Below are 23,742 nucleotides of genomic sequence, written 5' to 3' on the forward strand. Positions count from 1 at the left end.
GTACTATACCAGACTGTATATTATGCTGTAAAACAGAAGTGATGGTTAGGGAGCTGAGCTCTTGAACAAAACCAAAGCTAAGGCTCCTCCTCTTTATTACTTTTCTTATTAAGTGTGATGTTCATTGTGATAATACCAAAGAAATAAGATACCATTTTCTATACCTTATGATGATCAGTTTTATGGGAGAGAAAAATATGTGAAGTATTGATACAAAATTTTATATATGAGTAAGTAATGAAATGAATGGTAGGGACCAGAATGGTGTGGAATTAGGGAGTTCAGAAAAGGAAATGGTTCAGGCTGGGCTAGTATGAGAGGACTTCACGGAGGAGGAATTGTCAGTGTCTGACTCATAGTTGGTGCTTGGTAAGTATTTGTTGAATGTTAAAAGGAATGATGTAGGACTTCTACTAAGGAGCAGCATTGCAAGCAGGACGTTAATAGGTATAGTAGATTTAAAGCAGTGGATATAGTGCTTCAAACTGTGATGTGAAGGCTTCACACACATTATGTCATTTTATTTAAACCTGACAACAGTCGAATACGTGGTATTATCCCCACTTCCTAGATGAGGAAATTGGAGGCTCTAAAAAGGTTGGAGCCCAGATTAGTCTGATTTCACAGCCTAAGCTCCTACTCACTGTACTGCCAAAGGACTGCCTTTTATTGCAGCCTAGACATGTATTAACCTACTTAGGCAACCCTTCATCACCTTGCTTATAAGGCCATCCCAACAGCCTTCCCATGTAACAGTCACTTGGATTCATCCTAAACCCACCACTCAAAGAATGTATAGCTCCTCAGTGGCTCCTTGGGCCTCCCAAATCTGTCTTTGACTTTCCCTTCCGTCCTAATTGCTCCCTGTTTTCCTGACTGTACTGTCTTCTACGATATTAGAAGTTCCACAGTCTTCTCATGATGCCAGAGTCATAACTGACTTTGTACAGCCTTTGCTCACAGCCCTTTCTCTGATCCTTCCTGTGAACTTCCCTCCACTGCAGCCCAGCTCTGTTCCAGCTTCTGCATAAAGGCTTCTTAACCATGCAGCCCATAGACATCTCTCTGGACTTATCTCTTTCAGTCATTTGTATTCTGCATGAACTTCCTTGTGACCTAGTAGTTTGTATTGGTATTCTGTTTAACTGTGGCATGGTGGATAACACCAAAACTATTGCATAGTGTATAGAAAAAGCCTTTTGTGTGCTGGCCCCTGTCTAGCTTTATGTTGAGGAGGTTACTTTTCTAAGTTTCAGTTTCCTCATCTATAAGATGAGGGTAATAATAGTACCTACCACATAGGGTTTTGAGGATTAAATATAATTAACACAGTGCCTGGTATATAGTAAATCCTCAGTAGAATATATTGTACTGTCATTCCCCACCATTCCTTCTCACCCACCTCCATATTTGATGCCCCAGTAATGTTGAGCTTCTGCTCTCTGATCCCTCTCCAGGAGATTCCTCTCTGACCATCAGACTCTCATCTATCAAGTTAGTTCAGATACTGCCACCTGTGAAGTTTGCCCTCACTCTTCCTAAACTGATATTGGGATCCTGCTCCTGTGTTCACTATTCTTTGTCCATATTGTGTCTTCTACGTGGCATCAACCTAGTATAGTGTCTGGTCCTCAAATAATAATTATTAAATGAATGAAAATGAAGGAATAAATGATGTGGTACAGTGATTCTCAGACTTTTCCACTGAAGTATCAGCTATAGGAGGAAATGTTTTCTGACAAATCCCTGGGCATCAAGGTGACAATAAAGAATTTCCCAGGAAGCACTCTGTACTTGTGAAGTCTCTTCTTTTCTCTTTAATATGCATTTGAATTTTGTATTCTATTCCATAATATATATCTTTGTTTTTAGTTTTTGAAGTTAAATAATTTTAATATTGAGTCGATTGACAGTCTAGGAAGACACCTAGTATTTACCTATCTTATCAGTCACCTACTTTAGCTGTTGACAGCTCATGGCTATTCTTGTTTCATCTGTATTCCATGTACTCCTTCCCCCTGCCCTGACGATTCTGAAGCAAATCTCAGACAGTATATTATCCATAACCATTTTCATATTTATCTGTAAAAGGTGAAGATTCTTTAAAAAAAAACATCACCACAATAATTCATAATTCCTTCACGTTGGCTGTATAGTTGATCAAATTTTTCTTACTGTCTCAGATGTTTTAAAGTTTGTCAAACTAGAGTCTTACTAAGTTTTATGTGTTGCAGTTGATTGGTATATCCTTTGAATTGCTTTTAGTCTGATTGCCCACCCCCTCTTTCCCCCTTCTCTCACCCACTCCCTTGTAATTTATTTGTTAAAGAAAATGGGATATTTGTCCTATAGAGTTTTTTACATCTGGATTTTTCTGAGTGCATCTCCGTGGTGTTAATATGTTCCTCAGACCCTGTCTTTCCTGTAAATTGGCAGTTAGAGCCAGAGGCATGATCAGATATTGTACAGTTTTGATGGGGCGGGTGGGAGACTGCTTTCTAGGTGGTGTGTGGTATGCTTCAGAACTTCCATCAGGAGCCACATAATGTTTGCTTTTGTCTTCTTGCAATGTGAGCAGTCATTGATGATCATTGCCTGGATCCATTAATTCATTTACAGTTACAGAATGTTGATATTCTGATTCTATTATTCCTTCTTTATTTATTGCTAAAGTACTTATAAAGAGAAACTTCCCCTTATCAATTATTTGGTTACGTTGAGGTACAGTTCATCTGGTAAAGGCAGGATAAATGCTTGATTATTTTGCTTTACTTTTCAGTTTTAAGAATAATGAGTTAGTTAGTTTTAAGAATAATGAGTTAGTTAGTTAGTTAGTTAGTTCCCTAGCATCTCCCAGAAGTGACCAAAGAGGGTGGTTTAGGTTTTGTTTTTAGACTATTATGAACTCATGGATTTACACTTTCAGTATTTTTCAGTCTGTTACACTTATTATCTTTATTGATGCACAGATTATGTCCCATCTTTGCCCATGGAGTGTTTATTCAAGTTGGATGCTGAGTCGTCTTATCATACTAGAATCTTGGGTAGCTCCGTTGCTGTCTAGTATGACAGGTTGCTCCCAGTTCATATTTTTGACTCTTCCTCAGAGCTGGCAGCAACTATTTTTCGATTTCCTTTTTAAAGATAAAATACATCCTAGTTCAGACTTTCTATTTAGTTTCTACTTCACCAATTGTCTATCTATGTCTCCCGTTCAAAAATTCCATGCCAAAAATCTCAGTCCTTGACCATAATTAATTACTCATTTGTTTTGGCCCATGATACACCACGGCAATCTCAAAGTTAACATCACCAAATGATTTGTGAAAATAGCTTTTTTTTTTTTTTTCATTCTTTTGTCCTTGGGGACTGTCTCATGATGGATTTTAAAGTCATTTGGAATGTTTCCTTTTTGTGGGTTTATGCCACCAAGTCCGTACACAGTTATGTTCATTTGTTTCATTCTACTTTATATTTTTAGGGATTGCCTCTTTTTGTGCTCTTTAATTTTGTTTCGTAATTGTAAAAGCTATTTACCCATGGTTTCAAAATCAAATATTGAAAAAGATATAGTTAGAAGTCTAGCTTCTTTCTCTTGTCTCTTTCACCCCAATTAATCCCTCTTCTCCTTGGGTTACTATTTAAACGATTTTATAATTTATCCTTCCATTGTTTTTTGTTTGGTTGTTTTAATATAAAGAAATACACATGTAGTTATAGCCACCCCTTCTTAGATAGGTAGCATTCTACATAAAATTTCTTCCCCTTGATTTTTTACTTTTTACTGTTTCTGCATATATCTAGGAATGATTACAAGGACATTTTAGAAACAGTAACTTGTCAGATTAGGTAACAACAGAAATGCCACTGGGCTGTTAATAAGGAAGCCACACTTCTAGACAACAAAATATTTTGTCCACTTCATGGCAGCAGAGCTGATACACATTTGAATAAAGCAAGATGGTCTGACTGTCCTTCCCAGCGCACCTCCTGTGTGTATTCCAGCCAGGTGTCAGTGTTGGCTGCTTGGCTTTGTTTCTCCATAAATGACAGCCTGTGCTGAATAACAGCTTACAGACATTCTGCTTGTTCCTGGAGGACCTGGGGCAGTAGCCATTCAGAGTATGGTAGAGCAGGGAAGACCCCAGTGCAGTAGCCAAGAGCACTCCTTTCCCCTCCAGACCATTCTAGAAGCTGCTTTGTCTAAACGAGGAGGCTGTGGCTTCATGCTCAGCAGATCTTAGTGAATGACTCCCTTCTTTTCCTGCAGATACAAGGGAGCTCTTAAAGCTTTCATGCAGCCTGTGGCTTCCTTGGGAGTTTCTGCCTTAGCTGTAGTTAACAGCAGAGCTTCAGCACAGCATAGCAGATGCTACACGGAATTGTGTCAGGTTACACGTAATTTGAAAGTCTCCTGACTATTGTACCACTGAGATCTAGAAATTAAGAGTGAGGATTTAAGAAATTTAAAGACAGCTCTGCTAGGTAAAGCATATTTTAAAAATTTAGGAACTGTTTTTGTCCAATTTATGGTTTCAGTCTAGTAACACTTGATGCTCCTCCCCCTGTTGATTTTTATTCATTGAATCCTTGCAGTTCAAGCAATACAAAACCTGTATCCCCTGTGGGATTTACAACTCCCCACCAAACTTCTTTCACATTGTAATTTCAGCTGGGTAATACAGTAGTTCATCTTCTAATCCAAAACCAGTTGTAAATTCACCTTCTGATTCTTTGCATTAAGCTGAATTAACCATTGTAAATTATTGATTTTTAAATTTATGCTTTAAAATATTGAATTATTTATGTTACTTTGTCTTCTAAACTATATTATGACAGTTTGAGTGTAGAACTCTTCATTGTAAATATTTGTGGTTTGAGATTTAAAAGCATATTAGCAAGTTAAGATCATCTCAGTTGGGGAAAAGTCAGCTTCTATTTGCTGGTGTTGTAACAGGGTATATATACAGTTACCTACTCTTGAACCTGTGGGGTTGAATTTAACTATTAATTTCTTTAAGACCTGCTCCTGTATTTTACTCTGGCCCTGCCTACTAAGAATTTACAGTACGAACAAGAAAGGGAGAGGAATGATTGCTGTAAGCCAGGCTTAAGTTAATCTTTAATCATTTAAAAACTTTGAGAACTTCTAAAGTATAAATTATCTGTCTCTTTGAGTGCCTACCTAGTTTCTATAATAGAGTAAAACTAAAACAATCCTGAGAATATGTGTGTGTATTAAAACAATTCACTAAAAATCTTCAGAAATACCAGATTTGTTGATTGACCATTGTATATGGAACACTGGAGCCAGGATGCAAGGTAAAGGAGCAATGTACGAGATAGAGGTTTCATTTTAGTACTGGTGTAACAAGGCAATAAACTGTTTTGTTGTTTCCGACTCCCTTAGAACTTGTAAAGTGGATCCTTGATAGAGCTCTTGTTAAGTTTGGTGAGGATGCATTTTTCTCCTTTAGTTCTAGAAATGATGATGAGTCCATTGTTACTCTTTTGGAGAAGAATAGTGCAGGAAATGGGAAACACGGCAATATCTTCACTTTGCTGGTTGGAATTTGTGAGCACAAATGATTACCACCTCTGTCAGAAGAGAGATGGGGCGTTATCCTTTTAGCCATATTTGTAGATGACCTTTGACGTGCTGTCAGGGATGGCCCTGTGACGGTGACCTTTCCATGTTAACAGCCTTGGATGTCAGGAAGTGGAAAGGGAATCTGATTCTTCTCCCCCATCCTCCTCCTACAACACCACCATCTTTTTTCACCCCCAGCTTAATAATCATATCTTAAGCTCCTTAGTGCAAAGTGTTAGGCTCTCCGTAATTGTAGAAATTATGTTTCTTATGCTGGGTGATTGAGTAATAACAATACTACTATCTTAATGTCAACATGAATTTGTCTCATCTTGTCTGAAACATTAACTGAGCAAGTTCAGACCTCAGGGCTTAGAGTCCACCATTCATTTCTCAAGAGCAGGTTTCTGACTCATACACACACCCTTTGTTTTTGGTCCTTTTTCTTCTAAGCTTGTTTTCTATTGTTCTTTAATTTCCATTTTTTATTAGTTAATATCTGGTATAAAGAGAAATTGTAGATTGTTTCTAAGAAATACCATCTAAAAGTTTTCTAGCATAGAATAAACTGGATATTTTGTTGTGTATGTGTGGGGTAGGGAGTTGCTGGTTAGTTCCTATAAGGCCTCACCCAGTAACTGGACCTGACTATGTGTGAATATGGACATGCTCTGTCACTGTTTCCAGGCAGAACTGGATTTAGCAGCACAATTATCAGAGGCTTTTTTTTTTAGGAGAAGATCTTCAAAGCTGACTAGGTGTTTTCTTTTTTTGAGCCTTTCTTCTTATAATCCTGCTCATTTTGACCCATTAACCTTAGAATTAGCTTAATTTTTTTTAAGTTTTGATAAAAGTTGTCTACAAGTCTGTCTCTTAAAGTATCCATAATATATCTGGTGTTAGCTGAGTCATTTAAACAAATTTAGCAAGTTTTTACTTTAAAGAAATAAACTTTAAATACCGCAGTGTCACTTGGTTTTTAAAATGGAACTTGAGTCCCTCTAGTGGGTAGAGTGTAAATCACTTTCCAAGCTTGAAATTTAAAGAAAGATGACAACCTTGAGTTATGTGGAACCAGCTTTCAAATCCACTGTTCTCTTCGGTACTGGTGTCCCCTCTCCCCAGCTGAGAGGCAGTGCTTAGCTAGCCACTGGCTTGGCCCTAATGTTAACCAAGATTCAGTGTCCTTTTCCGCCCATGTAATTCTGGTGGCCCTGGTCATTCCTAGCATGTGATCTCACAAACTGTGGCTCACCAGCTGCTTTCTTTCAAGCCTTGGCAAGTATAAACTCAGGCTACAAGGTGGTGATTTTAAGCCATGTATTTCTTTATAGAAAAGAACACAATGCCCTTGGAGTCCTTGAGGTGCCATGAAAGAAGTACTTGCACAGGCCTGTTTTGGGCACAACAGGTAAATTAAGGACATTTAGTAAGTGGAGGAGTTACATACTGATAGCCAAAACACAGGCAGCATGGTATGGCAGAAAAGAACCTGGCTTTGGGGTTCAAATCCTAACTTAACAAATACTAACTGTGCGACCTGGAGCTGATTACATAGGCTCTCTGTATCTTAGTTTCTCCCTTCTATAAAATGGGGAGATGATAAACCCATTTTGCAGGGTTGTTTTGAGTATTAAAAATAAATATGCAAAGGCCTTTGTGTTTTTATTGCTCTGTGATTGGTAGCAGAGGTCATGGATATTTCCCAAGCTGAATTCATTATAAGACATATTTAATTATTTGGATAACCTTTCCTCTTCTCCCATGCCTTCTTTTTCTTTCAGTCACCACCAAGTAAGCGAAGAAAATTAGAGAAGCCAAGGAAACCCATTACGTTTGTAGTATTGGAATCTGTGATGAAAGAATTATCCCTCAAAGCATCGTCTTTGGGCTCTGAGACAGTGGAAGGCATAGTAGTTGTGACAACATGGATTGAAAAAATTCTCACCGATCTGAAGGTACCTGGTTAATAAGCACATTGAAGAAGTACTTATAATAATCTTTTTTCTTTTATTTTTTTCTTCTATTTTTTAATTTTTTTAAAAGTTTATTTATCTTTGGCTGCGTTAGGTCTTCATTGCTGTGCGCGGGGCTCTCTCTAGTTGCGGGAAGCAGGGGCTACTCTTCGCTGCAGTGCGCGGACTTCTCATTGCAGTGGCTTCTCTTGTTACGGAGCACGGGCTCTAGGCGCGCGGGCTTCAGTAGTTGTGGCACGCAGGCTCAGTAGTTGTGGCTCGTTGGGCTCTAGAGCACAGGCTCAGCAGTTGTGGCGCACGGGCTTAGTTCCTCCGCGGCATGTGGGACCTTCCTGGACCAGGGCTCGAACCTGTGTCCCCTGCATTGGCAGGCAGATTCTTAACCACTGCGCCACCAGGGAAGCCCTCTTTTCTTTTTTTTTTTTTTTTTGCTGTACGCGGGCCTCTCACTGCTGTGGCCTCTCCCGTTGCGGAGCACAGGCTCCGGACACACAGGCTCCGCGGCCATGGCTCGCGGGCCCAGCCGCTCCGCGGCATGTGGGATCTTCCGGGATCGGGGCACGAACCCGTGTCCCCTGCATCGGCAGGCGGACTCTCAACCACTGCGCCACCAGGGAAGCCCCCTCTTTTCTTTTTTAAAAAAGAAAGTTCTAAGGAGTTTTCAGAGGAGAAAAGTGATTTCCTATAAAATTCTGTTTTTCCTCCAAACAGGTCCAGCATAAACGAGTTCCCTGTGGAAAGGAGGAAATTAGCCTTTTCCTAACGGCCATAGAAAACTCCTGGATTCACTTAAGGAGGAAGAAAAGGGACCGAGTGAGACAACTGAGAGAAGTTCCCCGAGCTCCCAAGAACGTCATCCAAGCCTTGGAAGAGAAAAGGTCCCCCGCTAAAGAGTCTGGCAACAGCCAAGACTTGGCTCAGGGTCCCCAGGAGAGCGCTCTGTGCGGGCCTGCTCTACAGGAAGGCGAGTCTGCCACTGTGGAAGGCCATGGCCCAAACCAAGACTCGCTTTCCCAGGAGGAAAACCCAGAACCCATGGAGGATGAAAGGAGTGAGGAAAAGGGAGAGATGGAGGTTTGGGAAAGTTGTAAAGGCTCCAGTAATGGAGCCCAGGACCAAGAGGCTTCTGAGCAATTCAGCAACCCAGTGTCTGAAAAAGGGAACCATCTCCAAAGAGTAGCTGGATGTTACCTATTCAAGTGTTTGATAAACGTTAAGAAGGAGGTAGATGATGCCTTAGTTGAAATGCATTGGGTTGAGGGCCAGAACAGGGATTTGATGAACCAGCTTTGTACTTATATACGTAACCAAATTTTCAGGCTTGTTGCTAGTTAACTCCAAACTCCTTGCACAGTAAAGCAGCTTGCTTTGGAGTGTGGCCTGTGGGGTGGCAAGTTGAATCCCACCATTGGCCCACTGGTAACATTATATGGAATTATCTGAAACAAATTAATCCATTTAAAACATCCCCCTCCCTTTTTTTTTAAGTTAACAGGGCACTGTAGTATGGTAGTTCAGAGGAAGAATTGTGGTTATTTGCATCAACAAAAAGCCATCAGTAAACTCACAAGGGATTTAAACCTGACTTAAGCTGATCACCTTAGCTTTAGACTGGTTTTCTGAGGCCAAAAGGATGATTTTTGCAGTCTGATCCTGGTCAGAACTTACAGAGCATCACACTCTGTCACCCCTGGTTGCTTCCTGAGAAGGGGTGACTTTCTCAGCCCCCTGGTGGAGGTGGTATACCAGATAGCCCTGTACCACCTTCTAAAGTCACCTTCAAGACTGAAGACTTTGGGTACATATAATTGATGACCCCTGTGTCAGTCCTGAGAAAGGAACTGGCCTAATGGTAGGTGGCGGGAGAGTCGGGGAGAGAACGCTCAGTAATGCCAGGAAGAAGGGCCAATCAGGAAGCGCCTGGAAACGTCGGAAACATCGGCATATTCCTGACTTTTGTCTGTTTTGATGTTGGTTATTTCAGAAACAGAATTAGGGAATCAAAACTGCCAGATGTGACTGAGATACAGCAGAATGAAGCCATACCCCTACCTCCAACCTGTTTAAAGTACTATTTTGTAGCAGTTTTACTGGTGTGTGATTTTTTAAAATTTGTTTCAACATTTGAAGTGGAGCTAATATAAGAGTATTCAGAATTGAAAACTGTCAATCTTGTTTGAATCCTGGGGTTGGGGAAAATATTTTCTTGGCTTTGAATGGGTAGGTGATTGATGATAGAAATAAAAATGGAGCAAGATAGTTATGTGTAGTAAGTTGCTTAAGAAAGTCTCACCTATTGGCAGATAAGTTGTCGCTGATCAAAGACGGTTTTTTTGGGTTCCCTTGTAATCCCTTCTGTGTTTACCTGTTACCATTGGAGAATTCTAAGGCCGAGGTAACTATGTTCTTAAAACATGTTTCTAATTGTAGTGTCAGGGCTTGGCAGGAATGTCTCTGGAAAAGGAGTCTCTCTTTTATTCTCTTGGTGTCTCAGTTACCCTCTGCTGTGCTTGACTTTCATGGCTTGAATTTACACCAGCAGCCTAGGGTTCTATTTAGCCTGAAATTTCTGAGTATGGTACCAGAGCTCCTTGCTATTTGCAAAGAAGACTGTGTAGTTAAGCCACACTTTTAAAAGGTGACATTGGTTGGGGCAGAAAACTGATGACCTTGGCATACTTTGGCAGCAGCTAGACCAGTCCCTCAGCAAAGATACAGGAAATGGAAATAGGACCGTATTATACCTCCCTGTGGCCGTGGAGACAGAGCTGCAGAAGAGAACATATTAACCAACCAGTGTTCTGTTTTTGACATCTTTATTGGAGTATAATTGCTTAACAATGGTGTGTTAGTTTCTGCTTTATAACAAAATGAATCAGTTATACATATACATATGGTCCCATATCCCCTCCCTCTTGCGTCTCCCTCCCACCCTCCCTATCCCACCCCTCCAGGCGGTCACAAAGCACAGAGCTGATCTCCCTGTGCTATGCAGCTGCTTCCCACTAGCTATCTACCTTACGTTTGGTAGTGTATATATGTCCATGCCTCTCTTTCGCTTTGTCACAGCTTACCCTTCCCCCTCCCCATATCCTCAAGTCCATTCTCTAGTAGGTCTGTGTCTTTATTCCTGTCTTACCCCTAGGTTCTTCAGGACATTTTTTTTCTTAAATTCCATATATATGTGTCAGCATACAGTATTTGTCTTTCTCTTTTGTGACTTACTTCACTCTGTATGACAGACTCTAGGTCCATCCACCTCATTACAAATAGCTCAATTTCATTTCTTTTTATGGCTGAGTAATATTCCATTGTATATATGTGCCACATCTTCTTTACCCATTCATCCGATGATGGACACTTAGGTTGTTTCCATCTCCGGGCTATTGTAAATAGGGCTGCTATGAACATTTTGGTACATGACTCTTCCAACCAGTGTTCTTAACCTGGTCCGTGGACCTCTGGAGAACCCATAGCCTCCTGGATTATTTCCGAAAGCTCTGGACATATTTGGGGTTTTTTTCTGGAGAGAAGCATCCCTGACTCAGAGTGGTTAGTAACTCACTGAAGATTAGGAACCACTCTGCTAGTCCAGCCTCTTCTTTGACAGGATAAGGAAACCAACACCCAGGGTCCCACAGAGCCAAGATTCATTGCAGGGCCCTAGATTCCTGTGCTCATCTCCTGTACCCACCCACACCATCCTGCTCTGCTTACCTCTTAGGACACATTGGAATCATATGCTGGACCCAAACCTAGTTTATATCTTCATAAAATTTTAGGATAAGTGAGTTAGGTGACAACCATTCACTCGATAAGTGGTCACTAAGTATTTGCTTGTTTGTTTCACTATAAAAGAGTAGTGTGTGCTCATTATTAAAGATTTGGAAAGATGAAAGGAGAAAACAGCTTCAAAATCACCCCTAGTCTCAACCTTCTGAAGCACAGCCACTATTGGTATTTCAGTGTTTCCTTCTAGTCTCTAATCTCTTTCTGTAGATGGGGGGTGTGAGTGTGTGGGTTCAACTTTGGTTGTGTTCATGCTGTAGTTTTGTGTTTTTTTTACTTTTTTTTTTTTTTTTTTTGCGGTACGCGGGCCTCTCACTGTTGTGGCCTCTCCCGTTGCAGAGCACAGGCTCCGGACGGGCAGGCTTAGCAGCCATGGTTCGTGGGCCCACCCGCTCCGCGGCATGTGGGATCTTCCTGGACCGGGGCACGAACCCGTGTCCCCTGCATCGGCAGGCAGACTGTCAACCACTGTGCCACCAGGGAAGCCCCATGCTGTAGTTTTATATTATGCTCTTTTCTCATCTGATGTCTTGTATTTTTCCATGTTGTCACAGGTGTGCATTATTTATGCTCCTCGCCTGTTCAAAATGTGCTTCAGGCGCAGTATTAGCCTTTGTTTAAGTCTGATACTTAGAGGTCTCCAAAGAATCCTCTGTGGACCTGGAGGCCCAGGAGATGTGTCTTGTGTCTATATGTATTTGGTGCCCCAGGTTTAAGGCCTAGTGTCGTGGAGGACGTTTTATAGGTGTTAAGCTAATGCTCTTAGAATTTAAAAAGTATCTGACAACAGAAGCTTCCAGTGCCAGAGCTGTGAGTGCCATTTTTGCATTTGTGTGTCTTCGTTTCCTTCTCTGAGTAGTTATTTCTATCTAATGAGAGAACATTGAAACATTTTGAAAAGACATCTAAAAATTCTTTCACTTATGCATATACTTACAATGTGTGTGATATGTGGTAGCCTACACCTCTGGTATGGGGAAGAGGAATTTTTTTAGAAGAAATAGGTTATTGACCCAGGTATCATAATGTTGAGTGATACTTACCGAAGTGTCTAGAGGTCAAGTTCATGTTGATGGATTGGTATGGAATACGATCTTTGTGGTATTATCTTAAATTCTATTCTGGTCCCTTGCATTGGCTTCTGATCTCTTGATAACCAAAGTGGAAACAGAAGCTGAACTTGTTTTCCAAGGAGGGGAATAAGCTGCTTTTGTTCTTTGGAATCTGCTTTGCTTCCAGCAGTTTGGTCCCTTCACCCCACATCGTTGCCCAGGTATTCACACGCCAGAGCATCGCTGCTTGTCCTAGTAGGGTTAGTGTCTCTGTGTTGGAGTCACAGCTGATCTTAAGGGTGCGTGTGGATTACTTAAAACTTTAGTATATATTTTTAAAAACATGAAACCTCTCTTCTCTTGATAGAAATCAAAGCTTACCATGTGAGCACACCAACTTCTAAGCTCTGACAAGTAATAAAACTGCAGGGTGTGAAAAAGATGCAAAGGCCTGTAGAAAACTCGAGGCCTCCTGTAAGCCCCTCCTTCTTACTTAAACCGAGGCATTTTCCTCTGTAGCCACATGGGGGCGTATTTGGCCCTTTTATCAACTTCACTGTGGCGTGGATAAAATAGTGTCCTCGGTATTGTCTTGAAATATCCAGTTGCTGCTCAGATAAACATTTTTATGGAAGCAAGTACATTTTAACATAAAAAAGTTAGCGAGATAAAAGTAGAAAGAGGGCCTCCCTGGTGGCGCAGTGGTTAAGAGTCCGCCTGCCGATGCAGGGGATACAGGTTCGTGCCCCGGTCTGGGAGGATCCCATATGCCGCGGAGCGGCTGGGCCCGTGAGCCATGGCCGCTGAGCCTGCGCGTCCGGAGCCTGTGCTCCGCAACGGGAGAGGCCACAACAGTGAGAGGCCCGCGTACCGCAAAAAGAAAAAAAAAAAAAAAAAAAGTAGAAAGAAAGAAAACCCCACCACCCTGCAGTCTGGGCATAAGCTTTCAACCTTTTTATGTTTCTTTATGGTACCAGTTGACTTGTCCTGCTACTCTAAAATATATCCAGGTTGGGTCAGTCCCTTGGATCAACTTTTTATTGGTCTCTAGTTAATGGGGGTACCAGAGGGGGATGTTTAGTGATTTTAAATAGTAACTTTTCAAAAGCTTTATGTTGCAGGAAGAGTAATATAGAGAGCCTTAAGAAACAAGCTGCTTTCAATCTTCTTTTGTCTTTTAATTCTTGTTTTGGTTTATCTGGCTGGCTGAAGAGCATGCATGTGCTGTGTTATTTACATAAAACATTGTCACAGTTGGTTCTGTGTTAGGTATATTATAGAGGTTAGCTGGGCCTTCTTTCCCACAAGAGGTGTTTCTGTGTGGAACATGTCTGTCACTAACCCTGGGTCTGTGTGGGCTCAAGGGGAAGCTCCATCTGCCCTTATTTTTATGGCCCAGGATCAGATGTCCTAGGTGGCCATGCAACAGACCTGTACATTAGGAGGAAGAAGGTCCAGTTTGGAAAACTAAGGAACCCTCTGAGAGAAGGAAGGTCTCAAAGGTGCAGCAGTTTTACAGCCAGCCAGGAGGTGCCCCTAGGAAAGGGATGTGACCACAACTTTTTTGGAGAAGTTAATGCTCAGGAGAATCAGTTTGCTGAATGGGCACTAACCCCAGGAAAACCCAGAAGGGGCTTACTAGTGAAAATGGATTGGCTGGCCTCTGCCTCTTGGAGCAGGGCATTGATGGTCTTGAACTTTCTAACGCTCCCAAGTACAAACCTCTTGGTGCTTGTGCCAGTACAGTATTAGAAAGCCCGGCATGGGGCTCACCCACGAGCAGCAGGGCCTCACACACATACCAGAGAGTTCCTGCTCTGCTCTGTAAAGACATTCAGATCCTCTGCTGTGACTCACCCAAATGACTAAAACAGCGGTTTATGTTTTTCAATTGCTGGTTGGAACAGCTAATGCTGCCTTTCGGAGGCTTTGCTTTTACCCCAGGGGACTGTGTTGTGACTGAAGGCCTTGCAACTCTGCATGCCCTTTGAGGTGCAGCCTCTCTGCCTCTCTCAGCCCCAGCAGAGACGTCGGGGGCTCCCACTCTCTTCAGGGAAGTGAGGGACCACAGGTGCTTGTTAGGAGCCAGGGAACGGAGATAAGACGGAGTGGACCAGAAAGTGCAGGGGAGTGGAAAACAGAGAAGAGCACAGCCTTCACGGTTCATCAGACTTGGGTCTGCGTTCCAGTTCTACTTACAGGGTCAATCATTCTCACTAAAGCTTGGATTCCTCATACAAACGACGAAGAATTCTTGCTTCCCAGAGTTGTAGCAGCAGTTACGTGAGAGAAATACTAAAGCACCTGGAAGAGTCCATGAACAAAGAGTAGGCTTCTCAACTTGCTCACCTCTTCTTAGTCTCCTGTGAGTTTTCAATCTCTAGTCAGAAAATCTTCTATCAAGAGACTCAGGTGAAAAGGCTGAGACCTCAAGTGTATAACTGCGGGTATAGACTGCCCCTCTCTGACGGAGAGCAAAATCCAAGCTTCTGTGCACTGGGAGGATGAACAGGGAACCAGTACTTATTGTCCGTCCTCTATGTAAATTGTCTGACTTAGTAACCCTTCAAAGAGGTATGGAGTCCCTGTGTGATCAGTTAAGGAAGTGGCAGCTCAGAGAGCTTAAGTGACTTGCCCTAAGGTTGTTCACAGAGCTAAGTCACAGAGGTGGGACTTGAACTCAGGTCCAGAGATAAGAGACTGAGATTTCATACCAAATCTCAAGATTCGTAACAAGTGCTACACTGAGGGTGGAAATGGACTTCTGGGCTTATTTGACCCATCTCTAGGGAAGGAGACTTCAATTATATGACACAGGGAATAGAAAAGCATCTCTTACCCACCTTCACAATGTAGCATTTGAAGGTAATATTATTTTCCAGCCTATGATCAGTGAACAAGATGTAATAAGTGGGGGCTTCCCTGGTGGCGCAGTGGTTGAGAGCCCGCCTGCCGATGCAAGGAACACGGGTTCGTGCCCCCGTCCGGGAGGATCCCACATGCCGCGGAGCGGCTGGGCCCGTGAGCCATGGCCGCTGAGCCTGCGCATCCGGAGCCTGTGCCCCGCAGCGGGAGACGCCACAACAGTGAGAGGCCCGCATACCTAAAAAAAAAAAAAAAAAAAAAAAAAGGTGTAATAAGTGAAATTGCTTATAATTAGTTCTTAACTTATGCTACCAAATCTTTATAGAATTTTGTATTTGACAGTAGTACAGATAATTAAGTAGATAGCAAAACCACAAAATAAAATGTCTAGTGCAAGCACATGTTGCATCAGAATCAACGTAAAATAACTGATAATTAGGTAACGACTCTTGACAATATGTAATTGTATAACAACAGAAGAAAGATTTTTTTGTTTTTTTAGGCAGCATCACATATTTCACTTACAGAATGCAAAACCGACGTACTTTCTGATCTTGCTGGAGAAGGTAACAATTGTTATAAAAATAGCAAGTCGTCTTCCCCAGGTAGAGGAATGGACTGTGTAAATCTGGAGAGGACAGGCTGCCTGCCACCGGGTGGGCCCATTCAGGGAGCGTGGCTGAGCGTCTGGGAGCAGGGCTGGGAAGTCCCCAGCTGGGGGCGGGCCCTGGCAGCCACGCAGGGAAGCCTGTGGGGCTTCTTTCTGCCCGAAAGAAGACTGCCCAGGGAGCACCGCTGAGCCTGGGGCAGTGGGTGAGGGCGGGCTTGCTCCCGTACATTTGTAATTCCAGGAGCTCTTGGGTCTTGTTCTCTTTTGCTTTTTTGTTTTTTTAATAAATTTATTATTTTATTTATATATTTTTGGCTGCGTTGGGTCTTTGTTGCTGCTCGCGGTCTTTCTCTAGTTGTGGAGAGCAGGGGCTACTCTTCGTTGAGGTGTGCAGGCTTCTCCTTGTGGCTTCTCTTGTTGTGGAGCACGGGCTCTAGGCATGTGGGCTTCAGTAGTTGTGGCTCGTGGGCTCTAGAGCGCAGGCTCAGTAGTTGTGGCGCACGGGCTTAGTTGCTCCGCAGCATGTGGGATCTTCCTGGACCAGGGCTCGAACCTGTGTCCCCTGCATTGGCTGGCGATTCTTAACCACTGTGCCACCAGGGAAGCCCTCCAGAGACTTTTGATACGATGTCTCTTGCTGGGAAATGGGCATTCGCAGTCTGGTCAGGATCCCTAATTCAGATATGTTTGTCCCAGGATTTGCCTTCGGGGGCCAAACGTGGGGCTTATGGGTCAAACGCTGTCCTCTATTTCAGTGAAGTCTAGATGAGCACTAATGAGGACTTTCATTCACAAAGGGAAGTATTTCCTCGTCTTCTACACCAGGGGCCAGGCAAGAAGTGCTGGAGCTCCCACGAATGGAGTACTCCTGCTACGAAGTAGCTTTTATTCAATCCCGCTTGTTACTGCCGTGCAGACATAGCTGCCCAGTGTTGTTGGGTCTTCCTCTTCTTTCTTGAGGAAATCCAGAAATCCAGACTTAGGAGAAATATGTAAACCCTAACAGCGAATTCAGTAGTTTATAGAGACCTGGTAGACCATCAGTTTGTGGCCTCTTCTACCACCAAGTGGTAGAAGTGTCCACATGTTTGCTGCCTCCACTTTCCTCACTCTTTATTTCAGCTACTGAAGTCTGGTTGCTGCCTACCCTCCCATTTTAAGAGTTCTCCTCACCTCTTAAAGGGAGAATCCCAAAGATTCTATCCATGGGCCTCGCTTTTTTCTCTCACTTGTGGCTGACCGTGTCCACTCCGTGACTTCAGTACTGCTCACTCCTACATTCATCACGCCCAAGTCTAGGCCTTTCCTCAGCTTCCAACACCCACATAGCTAGCCACCCAGTGGACACCTTCCCCGGGTCTGTGGCTGTGCAAACTCAGCTTGTCTGCACCTGCTTCTCTCCTGTGCTCTCGGCCACCACGCACCCAGCCGTCCACATTAGAAATCTCTGCGCCTCCCTCTCCTCACCACCTTCGAAAGAGCCCCCGAGTCCAGCCCAGCCTCTCCAGCCCTGCTGCCAGTGCCTTAGTGCTGTTCCACATCTCTCACCTGGACTGTGAAGGAAGCCTGAACTGTTCCTGGGGGATTTCAGAGCTAAGCAGCAGAAAGAGCAGATTTAGATGGGTTAGGGGGAGGGGGTGAAGAAACAGAAAGAAAAACTAGGATGGGAAGTAGACCCACAGCAGCAGGTCAAGTTAGTTGAGACTAAGAGGTATGAGGCCCTTCCTGAGGAAGCACGGGAGAGCTTTTCCCCCTTAATTTCATTTTACAAAAGTAATGTTTTCATTGTAAGAACTTTGGAAAATAATAAAAGTTTATAATTCCACTACTCAAATGGAGTTACTTTACATTTTGTTATCTTAGTATTTTTATAGGCATATATATTTTTAAACAGCAAATGTGGAATCACATTCTGTGTTACTATTTTATAAACGTTTTCATTTAGCAATATATTGTGATAACCTTTTTCTGATTATAAAATTAATCTATGTGTCGGAAAACTTGTGAAAATAAAAATTACCAGTAATTGCACTGCCCAAAGACAACCACTGTTAACATTTTTGTTTATTAACAACCCGGTGTTCTTCACGTGCCATATTGTGAGCATCACTTCACGAAACCAGTTGTTCCTTGTTGGAAATTCAGGTTTCCTGGTTTTCACTTCTGTAAATAATGCTTAGTGAATATGTTTGTACAGAAGTGTTTGTGTGTTTTCTTATTGCTTTAGGATAAATTTATGTAAGGATTACTGAAGCAGAAGAGATAATGCTCTTTTAAAGGCTTTCCATATATATTGCCAGTTTGTTCACTGAAAAAGTTGTGCTACTTTACATTTCCACAAGTGTCTGTTTTTACCACACATTTGATAGCACTAGAAGGCCAGTTTTAAAAAGTCCTTTATCAACTGATAAAGAATATTTTCACTGTTTTAATTTTATTATGGTATTGCAAGGCCAAACATTTTCATATATATATTTATGTTACTTCATATATTTATTGTTTTATGAATTTTAAATTGTGTTCTATGTTCACTTTTCTATCCAGGTATTCTTTTTGTTATTGAAATTGCAAGGGCACATCTTGCCAATATTTCCCTCCATTTTGTCATTTACCTTTTCTTCTTGTTTATGGTGGGTGAAAATTATTTTGTTTTTACAGTCAAGGAGCTTTTAGAGGGCTTATCTAATCACATCTGTCAAACTGTTCCTTTATGTTTTCTTTGGTTGCCTTTATGGGTAGAGACCTCTTTCACCACCCTTGGAGCAGAAAAATGTTTGCCTGTATTTTATTATGGCTCTTTTTGACATTTTTTACATTTAACACTTGCATTTATGTTGGTGTATGGTGTAAGTTATAAGGACTCAACTGTGTTTAGTGAATGGTTCAGACTTATCACAGAGTAAACTCTTCAGAGAGATGACTGGTGAACTCTAGCACTGCTGTGTGAGGTGTCTGTGATGGGAACAGGGACTCAAGTGGGCTAGGGGCTGGGGAACAGGGGTATGTACTATCCCAGCCCCCAGCCTGGAAGTGGGAGGAGAGGCACTGGCTGGAATGTGGCTCCTCGAGAGTCCTAGAGTGTCCCCAGCACTGCCCAGTATAGACTCTCCCAATGGGCCCTGGTCCCTTGGTAAGAAATCTGGTTGTGGGCATGGAGCTGGGCCCTGGATGGAGGCAGTCCAGCCAGTAAGGGGCCACTGGTCCAGGCCCTACATACTCTTCTGAGAGAGCATCAGTCACTAGCACAGGTAGCTGATGTCTTGAGTTTTAAAGACTTGATCTGCAGGCTTGCTTTCACGTGTGAGCTTGCATTGGCTGGGACCGAGGACCAGAGTCCTTTGTGTGGGGCACTGATTGCATTCCAGCCACTCTGCCCTGGGAGGGGCCTTCCCTGTCTTCGACATCCACCACCCCCACTGATCCAGCTGGCTCTTGACTCACATTGCAAGACTCCGCCTCCCTCTACTAATAACTTTGCCTAGTCTCACTCCCATGACCTGAATTAACTTACTCTCATAAAGCCACCTCTTGTTTGTCTTCAAAGGAGTAACTGAAGTCCTCATCCTTTCGCTTGTGCCTTTCCCCTTTGATCAGCTTCCTCCTTCCCAAGTCATCCATGGACCCCATCTCTCTGGCTGCACTGCTTGCTTGCTAGCCGCTTTGGTTTCTCAGAAAAGCTCAGAGTGTGTGGCTCCTCCCCTTTTGCTTCTGAACTGCATTTCTTTCCTTATTACTCAGTACCCACACCCAGGGCGGTTGCCTGGATAAAAATCTGCCCCTTTCCCCCAATCACCTTTTCAGGCCAGACATAAGCGCCGGTGAAGAATGGCTGTCTACCCGGGCCTGCTCCTCATTCCTCAGGGTGGCCTGAGGCAGTACAGTGTCCTCTGAGGTCATCTGAGTCCCTGGATCCTAAGTTTGATTCTCTTTCCTTGCCTTCTCACTCACCTGCTAAGCTTGTTTATTGGGCACCACTAAGCAAAGGCAATGATTATTTCTGTCTTCAGCCAGCTCCCCATCATCCGCCATTTCTGTGAGGTTTTCGAGGACCCTGGACCCTCCTCCCCAGGCTGAGCTGTCCCACACACACTCCAAAGAGAACCAGGCCACTTCTCATCCCAGCTAACACTAAGCAGCTTTGTGACCTTGGATAAAACACCTCTTGGGAGATGGGTCTAGGTGATTGAAGCTCTTCCAGTTCTGACATTGTGTGAGCCAATGAAGAGGAAGTAGGTGAATGGGAAGGCTGAACTTGACTGTATCTGTTTCATAGCTTCAGGAGAGGTCCTTTGACAACTCACCAGGAGTAGAGGAAGGTGGGTGAAGACTTCAGTGAAAAGAGTATATCAGTACCCTTCCTTACAGATCTTTATATAGTCCTCTGATCTCTTGTGCTACATCCAGCATGGTGGGAGAGAGCAAAGCTTTACCTTTTCCAGGTATCGCTGTGGAATTGAGTTCAGCTCTGTGATCTTTCACCCCACTCTGGCTTACCAAAGTTCCCCTGGCCTTGGCTATGAAGATAGCCCAGTGTCTGGCACATGTTAGGCACACAGTAAATATTTGTGAAATGAACGTCATGTACTGTGTCCCTGGGTGTACTAGTCTTCTGTCTTTCCCTCTTCATCTCTCAGCTTTCTCCCTTTGGTCTTGTTTTAACTATAATAGGTGAAAAGCTCTCCAAGACAACTTGCATAATTTGAGAAGTCAGGCCTACAGGGTTAGGACATTTGGGATGTGGTATACTTGTACTAATGGCTTCACACTCTTTCCTTCATCTTATTTTTATGTTTTGGAGGGTCAGGGAATTGATCTGCATAGCTCTTAGGGTTGTGTATATATGTAGAGTTTTGTTGGGGTGAATGGTGGGGGGATCGGAGACAGCCTCATTAGGGAATGTCACTAGCTCAGCATATTAAAAAATTGAGGGGGTTGGGAACTGCCTAGTGGTCCAGTGGTTAGGACTCAGCACTTTCACTGCTGTGGGCCCAGGTTTGATCCCTGGTCAGGGAACTAAGATCCCACAAGCCATGATGCCAAAAAAAATGAAAACAAAACATTCAGGGGTTGAACTGGGCCTTGGAGTACAAAAGACTTGAGGAGGAAGAGTGGAAATAGAAAATCCTCCCATGAGAATTACACAACGATGGATGGGCCAGGTTTCCTCCTGCCCCAAAGGTACTAAGCACTAGAAGCCATAAGGAAACTTTAGGAACAACTTTTTGGAAATGGCTGGGCTTTGGATTATTCCCCAAACATGCTAACCTTTCTGCTGAAACATCAAAAAGACTTTCCCTTGAATGAATAAATTGCCAGCTTCTACTTGAGTTCCACCCCCTTGCAACAGGAAGCTGGCTAAAATGTAACAGCCTCCTATTCATTCCTCTCCTTTTATCCTCCCCCTTGCCACCTAATAGGTATCTATCTCCCGTCCCCACTGTCCATTCCCCTAATAGGTATCTATCTCCCATCCCCACTGTCCATTCCCCAACAAGAATAACCTTGGTTGATGAGAAACTCTGGCCATTTTCAGGCTCCTGTTGGCAGCACCAGGCCCAGGAAAAGCCTCCTTTCTAAACCCTTGCCTTTTGCCTAACATCCCCTGGCTGCTGTCCCCACATGACCCAAATAAACAGATGATCATGTGAAGCCAGGAAGGCTGTTTGTTTTAAATAACGAGTGTCTCCACTAAGCTCTGGAACAGATGGGTTATTGGGGACAAGGGAGAGGTTGGCATTTGAATTCTGTGTTCACCCCACTTTTATCTCCTGCTTCCCCACCCCTGAAGGAAAAGCTGTCTTCAGAGCACTACTTTCCAGAGGGGTGCCTTTGTGATGTGACAGAGCTGGTCCCTGACGAGTCAGAAACATTGGACTTCAGCCTCTAGAAGAGACTTCAGGGCTGTACAAGTGCCACGACCACTTGAGGAAGGCAGAAGGGTACAGCTGGAGGTCGCTCTCTGAGCATCCTGGGCCACTGGGCAGAATGGTACAGTGCTACCCCTAACAAAATGAGAACTTGGTCAGCAACATTATCTCAAGTCACTGTTACATATAAGACTGTTTAGTGTGTGTGTGTGTGTATGTGTGTGTATACACACACACATATACACACACACAGCAGGTAGCAGACACCTTAAAGGAAGCAATGTTGGGACCGGCACAGATCTAGCCTTCCAAGGAGAAAAGCATTCATCCTGCAAAGAAGAACTTGGCTGTTAGTTACTGTTCTGATCCCCTGTTGCTTTCCAGCTTCATCATAAAGCCGGTGTCACCTGGTCATTTGTGTGTAATGGCCTCTCTCTGCTCAGCTACAGATGCTGGGGCATTAAGTGTGCAAATATCAGAGGCCCCTGTAGACTGGTTCTGGCAAACAGCCCCCTTCCTCCTGTTCACCAGGTTCTTGATTTCCAGAATCTGTGCAGATTTTCTTTCACTGGCATGCATTATGACCTCAAAGGAAAGGCACAAAGCCAGCAAGCATCATTTGTAGCCCCTTTATATGTGTCTAGCTCTCCTCTAGCTAGTTCCCCAAATAGGACTGTACCCCCCTAACGGCGAAGTGGGGATGGAATGGGATGGATGGATCTGCCACTCAGCCAACCTCATAAAGGTTTGCTTTCTGGCTTTGCATGATGGTGAAGCCCAGGCCACAAGATCCTGAACCCAACTGGCACTGTCCCACTCTAATTAGAACTGATTAGCAAAGAAAGGAATCTGGGGCCAAGATCCAGGGGCCTTAGGCTTGTGGGCATTGGGACAGCAGAGCTGGACATGCTCCAGGGAGCCCCAAATATGCCTTCAGCTTGCCTATGCCTGTCACTACCAACTGTACAGGTGGGGTTTGTGCGGCCTCCTGTGCAGTACATCAGGGTTTCAGGTGAAGATTTTTAGTGTCCCCCTCCCCCATCACAATATGTTAGGTGGTCAGACCCCCCCCCTTCCCGTGCGAGCAGTTTGATAGTCCTCCATGACTTTTTTCTGTTTGAGGGCCCTGACCCAGAACTGCCTTCAGAACAGTCATCCATGGGGTAAGGAATAAATGCTTCTCCTGCGGGGCAAGGAGTAACTGGAATACTGAGTGACCTTAGACAAGTCCCTTCTCGTCTCTGGGCCTCAGTTTCCTTATCTGCAAAATGAGAGAATTTGGGCAAGCTGACCTCAAAATGGACTAACTTTCTAATTGTACCCACAGGCGCCCCCAAACTCTAGCACAAGAAGAAGCCGTAAGGAGCGCCAGCCGGGGTCCCGGCCCCCGCAGCGAGTATGGTTGTGGCCGGGCGGAGTGGCCCCGCCCCCGCACCCCGCCCGCGGCCTCAGTCGCCCAGCCACTGGGAGGGCCGGGTTTCCGCCTTCCACGTTGTTGTTCCCGATTTGTGCCACGCCCCCTTGGTCTGGGCTGTGGACGCTTCGCCGTAACCGCCCTCAGCCCGGCCCCAGAGCAAAGGGCGGCCTCTTGGATGGCACAGTTGGAGTCCCCACCCGCATCAGACGCGCGTGGACAAAGACGAGAGTTTAGAGGAAGGAGAGAGAGAGGCTTGGTTTTAAAGGGAGGGTGGTGAAAAGGAAAGGGTAGGTCAGGGCACAACTGCAGAATTTCCCTCTCAGCGTCCCACCCTCCACACAGTGGCCCCATCCGCACCGGCGAATGTGACCCTTTAGACACTGGCCCTTTAAACAGAGGGCTGGCGGCGCGGGGTGTCCATGTGGAGCTGCTCCATGCCGTGTTGTCCTGCCCGCCCATTGGCCCGCGGCCCGGTGACATCGCCTAATAGGATGCGAACGCACTGCGGGGGGAGGAACGGAGACAAAACGCGGAACCGGATCTCCACTCCGCTCCCTCCGCCTGTTCTCTGGCAGC

General features: G+C 44.1%; 1 protein-coding gene across 1 annotated transcript in view; it reads left to right on the forward strand.

The window, feature by feature from the left end:
- METTL16 (methyltransferase 16, RNA N6-adenosine) overlaps window positions 1-11,616 on the forward strand; it is a 63,537-nt gene extending 51,921 nt beyond the window's left edge. Inside the window, exons 9-10 of the mRNA XM_060082309.1 lie at window positions 7,375-7,548; window positions 8,278-11,616. Of these exons, the coding sequence (XP_059938292.1) occupies window positions 7,375-7,548; window positions 8,278-8,901 (798 nt within the window). The 3' untranslated portion in view covers window positions 8,902-11,616. The remainder of the gene's footprint in view (window positions 1-7,374; window positions 7,549-8,277) is intronic.
- Window positions 11,617-23,742: the final 12,126 nt, after the last annotated feature.

Source organism: Mesoplodon densirostris, chromosome 18 (assembly GCF_025265405.1).
Source record: "Mesoplodon densirostris isolate mMesDen1 chromosome 18, mMesDen1 primary haplotype, whole genome shotgun sequence".
NCBI classification, from domain to species: Eukaryota; Metazoa; Chordata; class Mammalia; order Artiodactyla; family Ziphiidae; genus Mesoplodon; species Mesoplodon densirostris.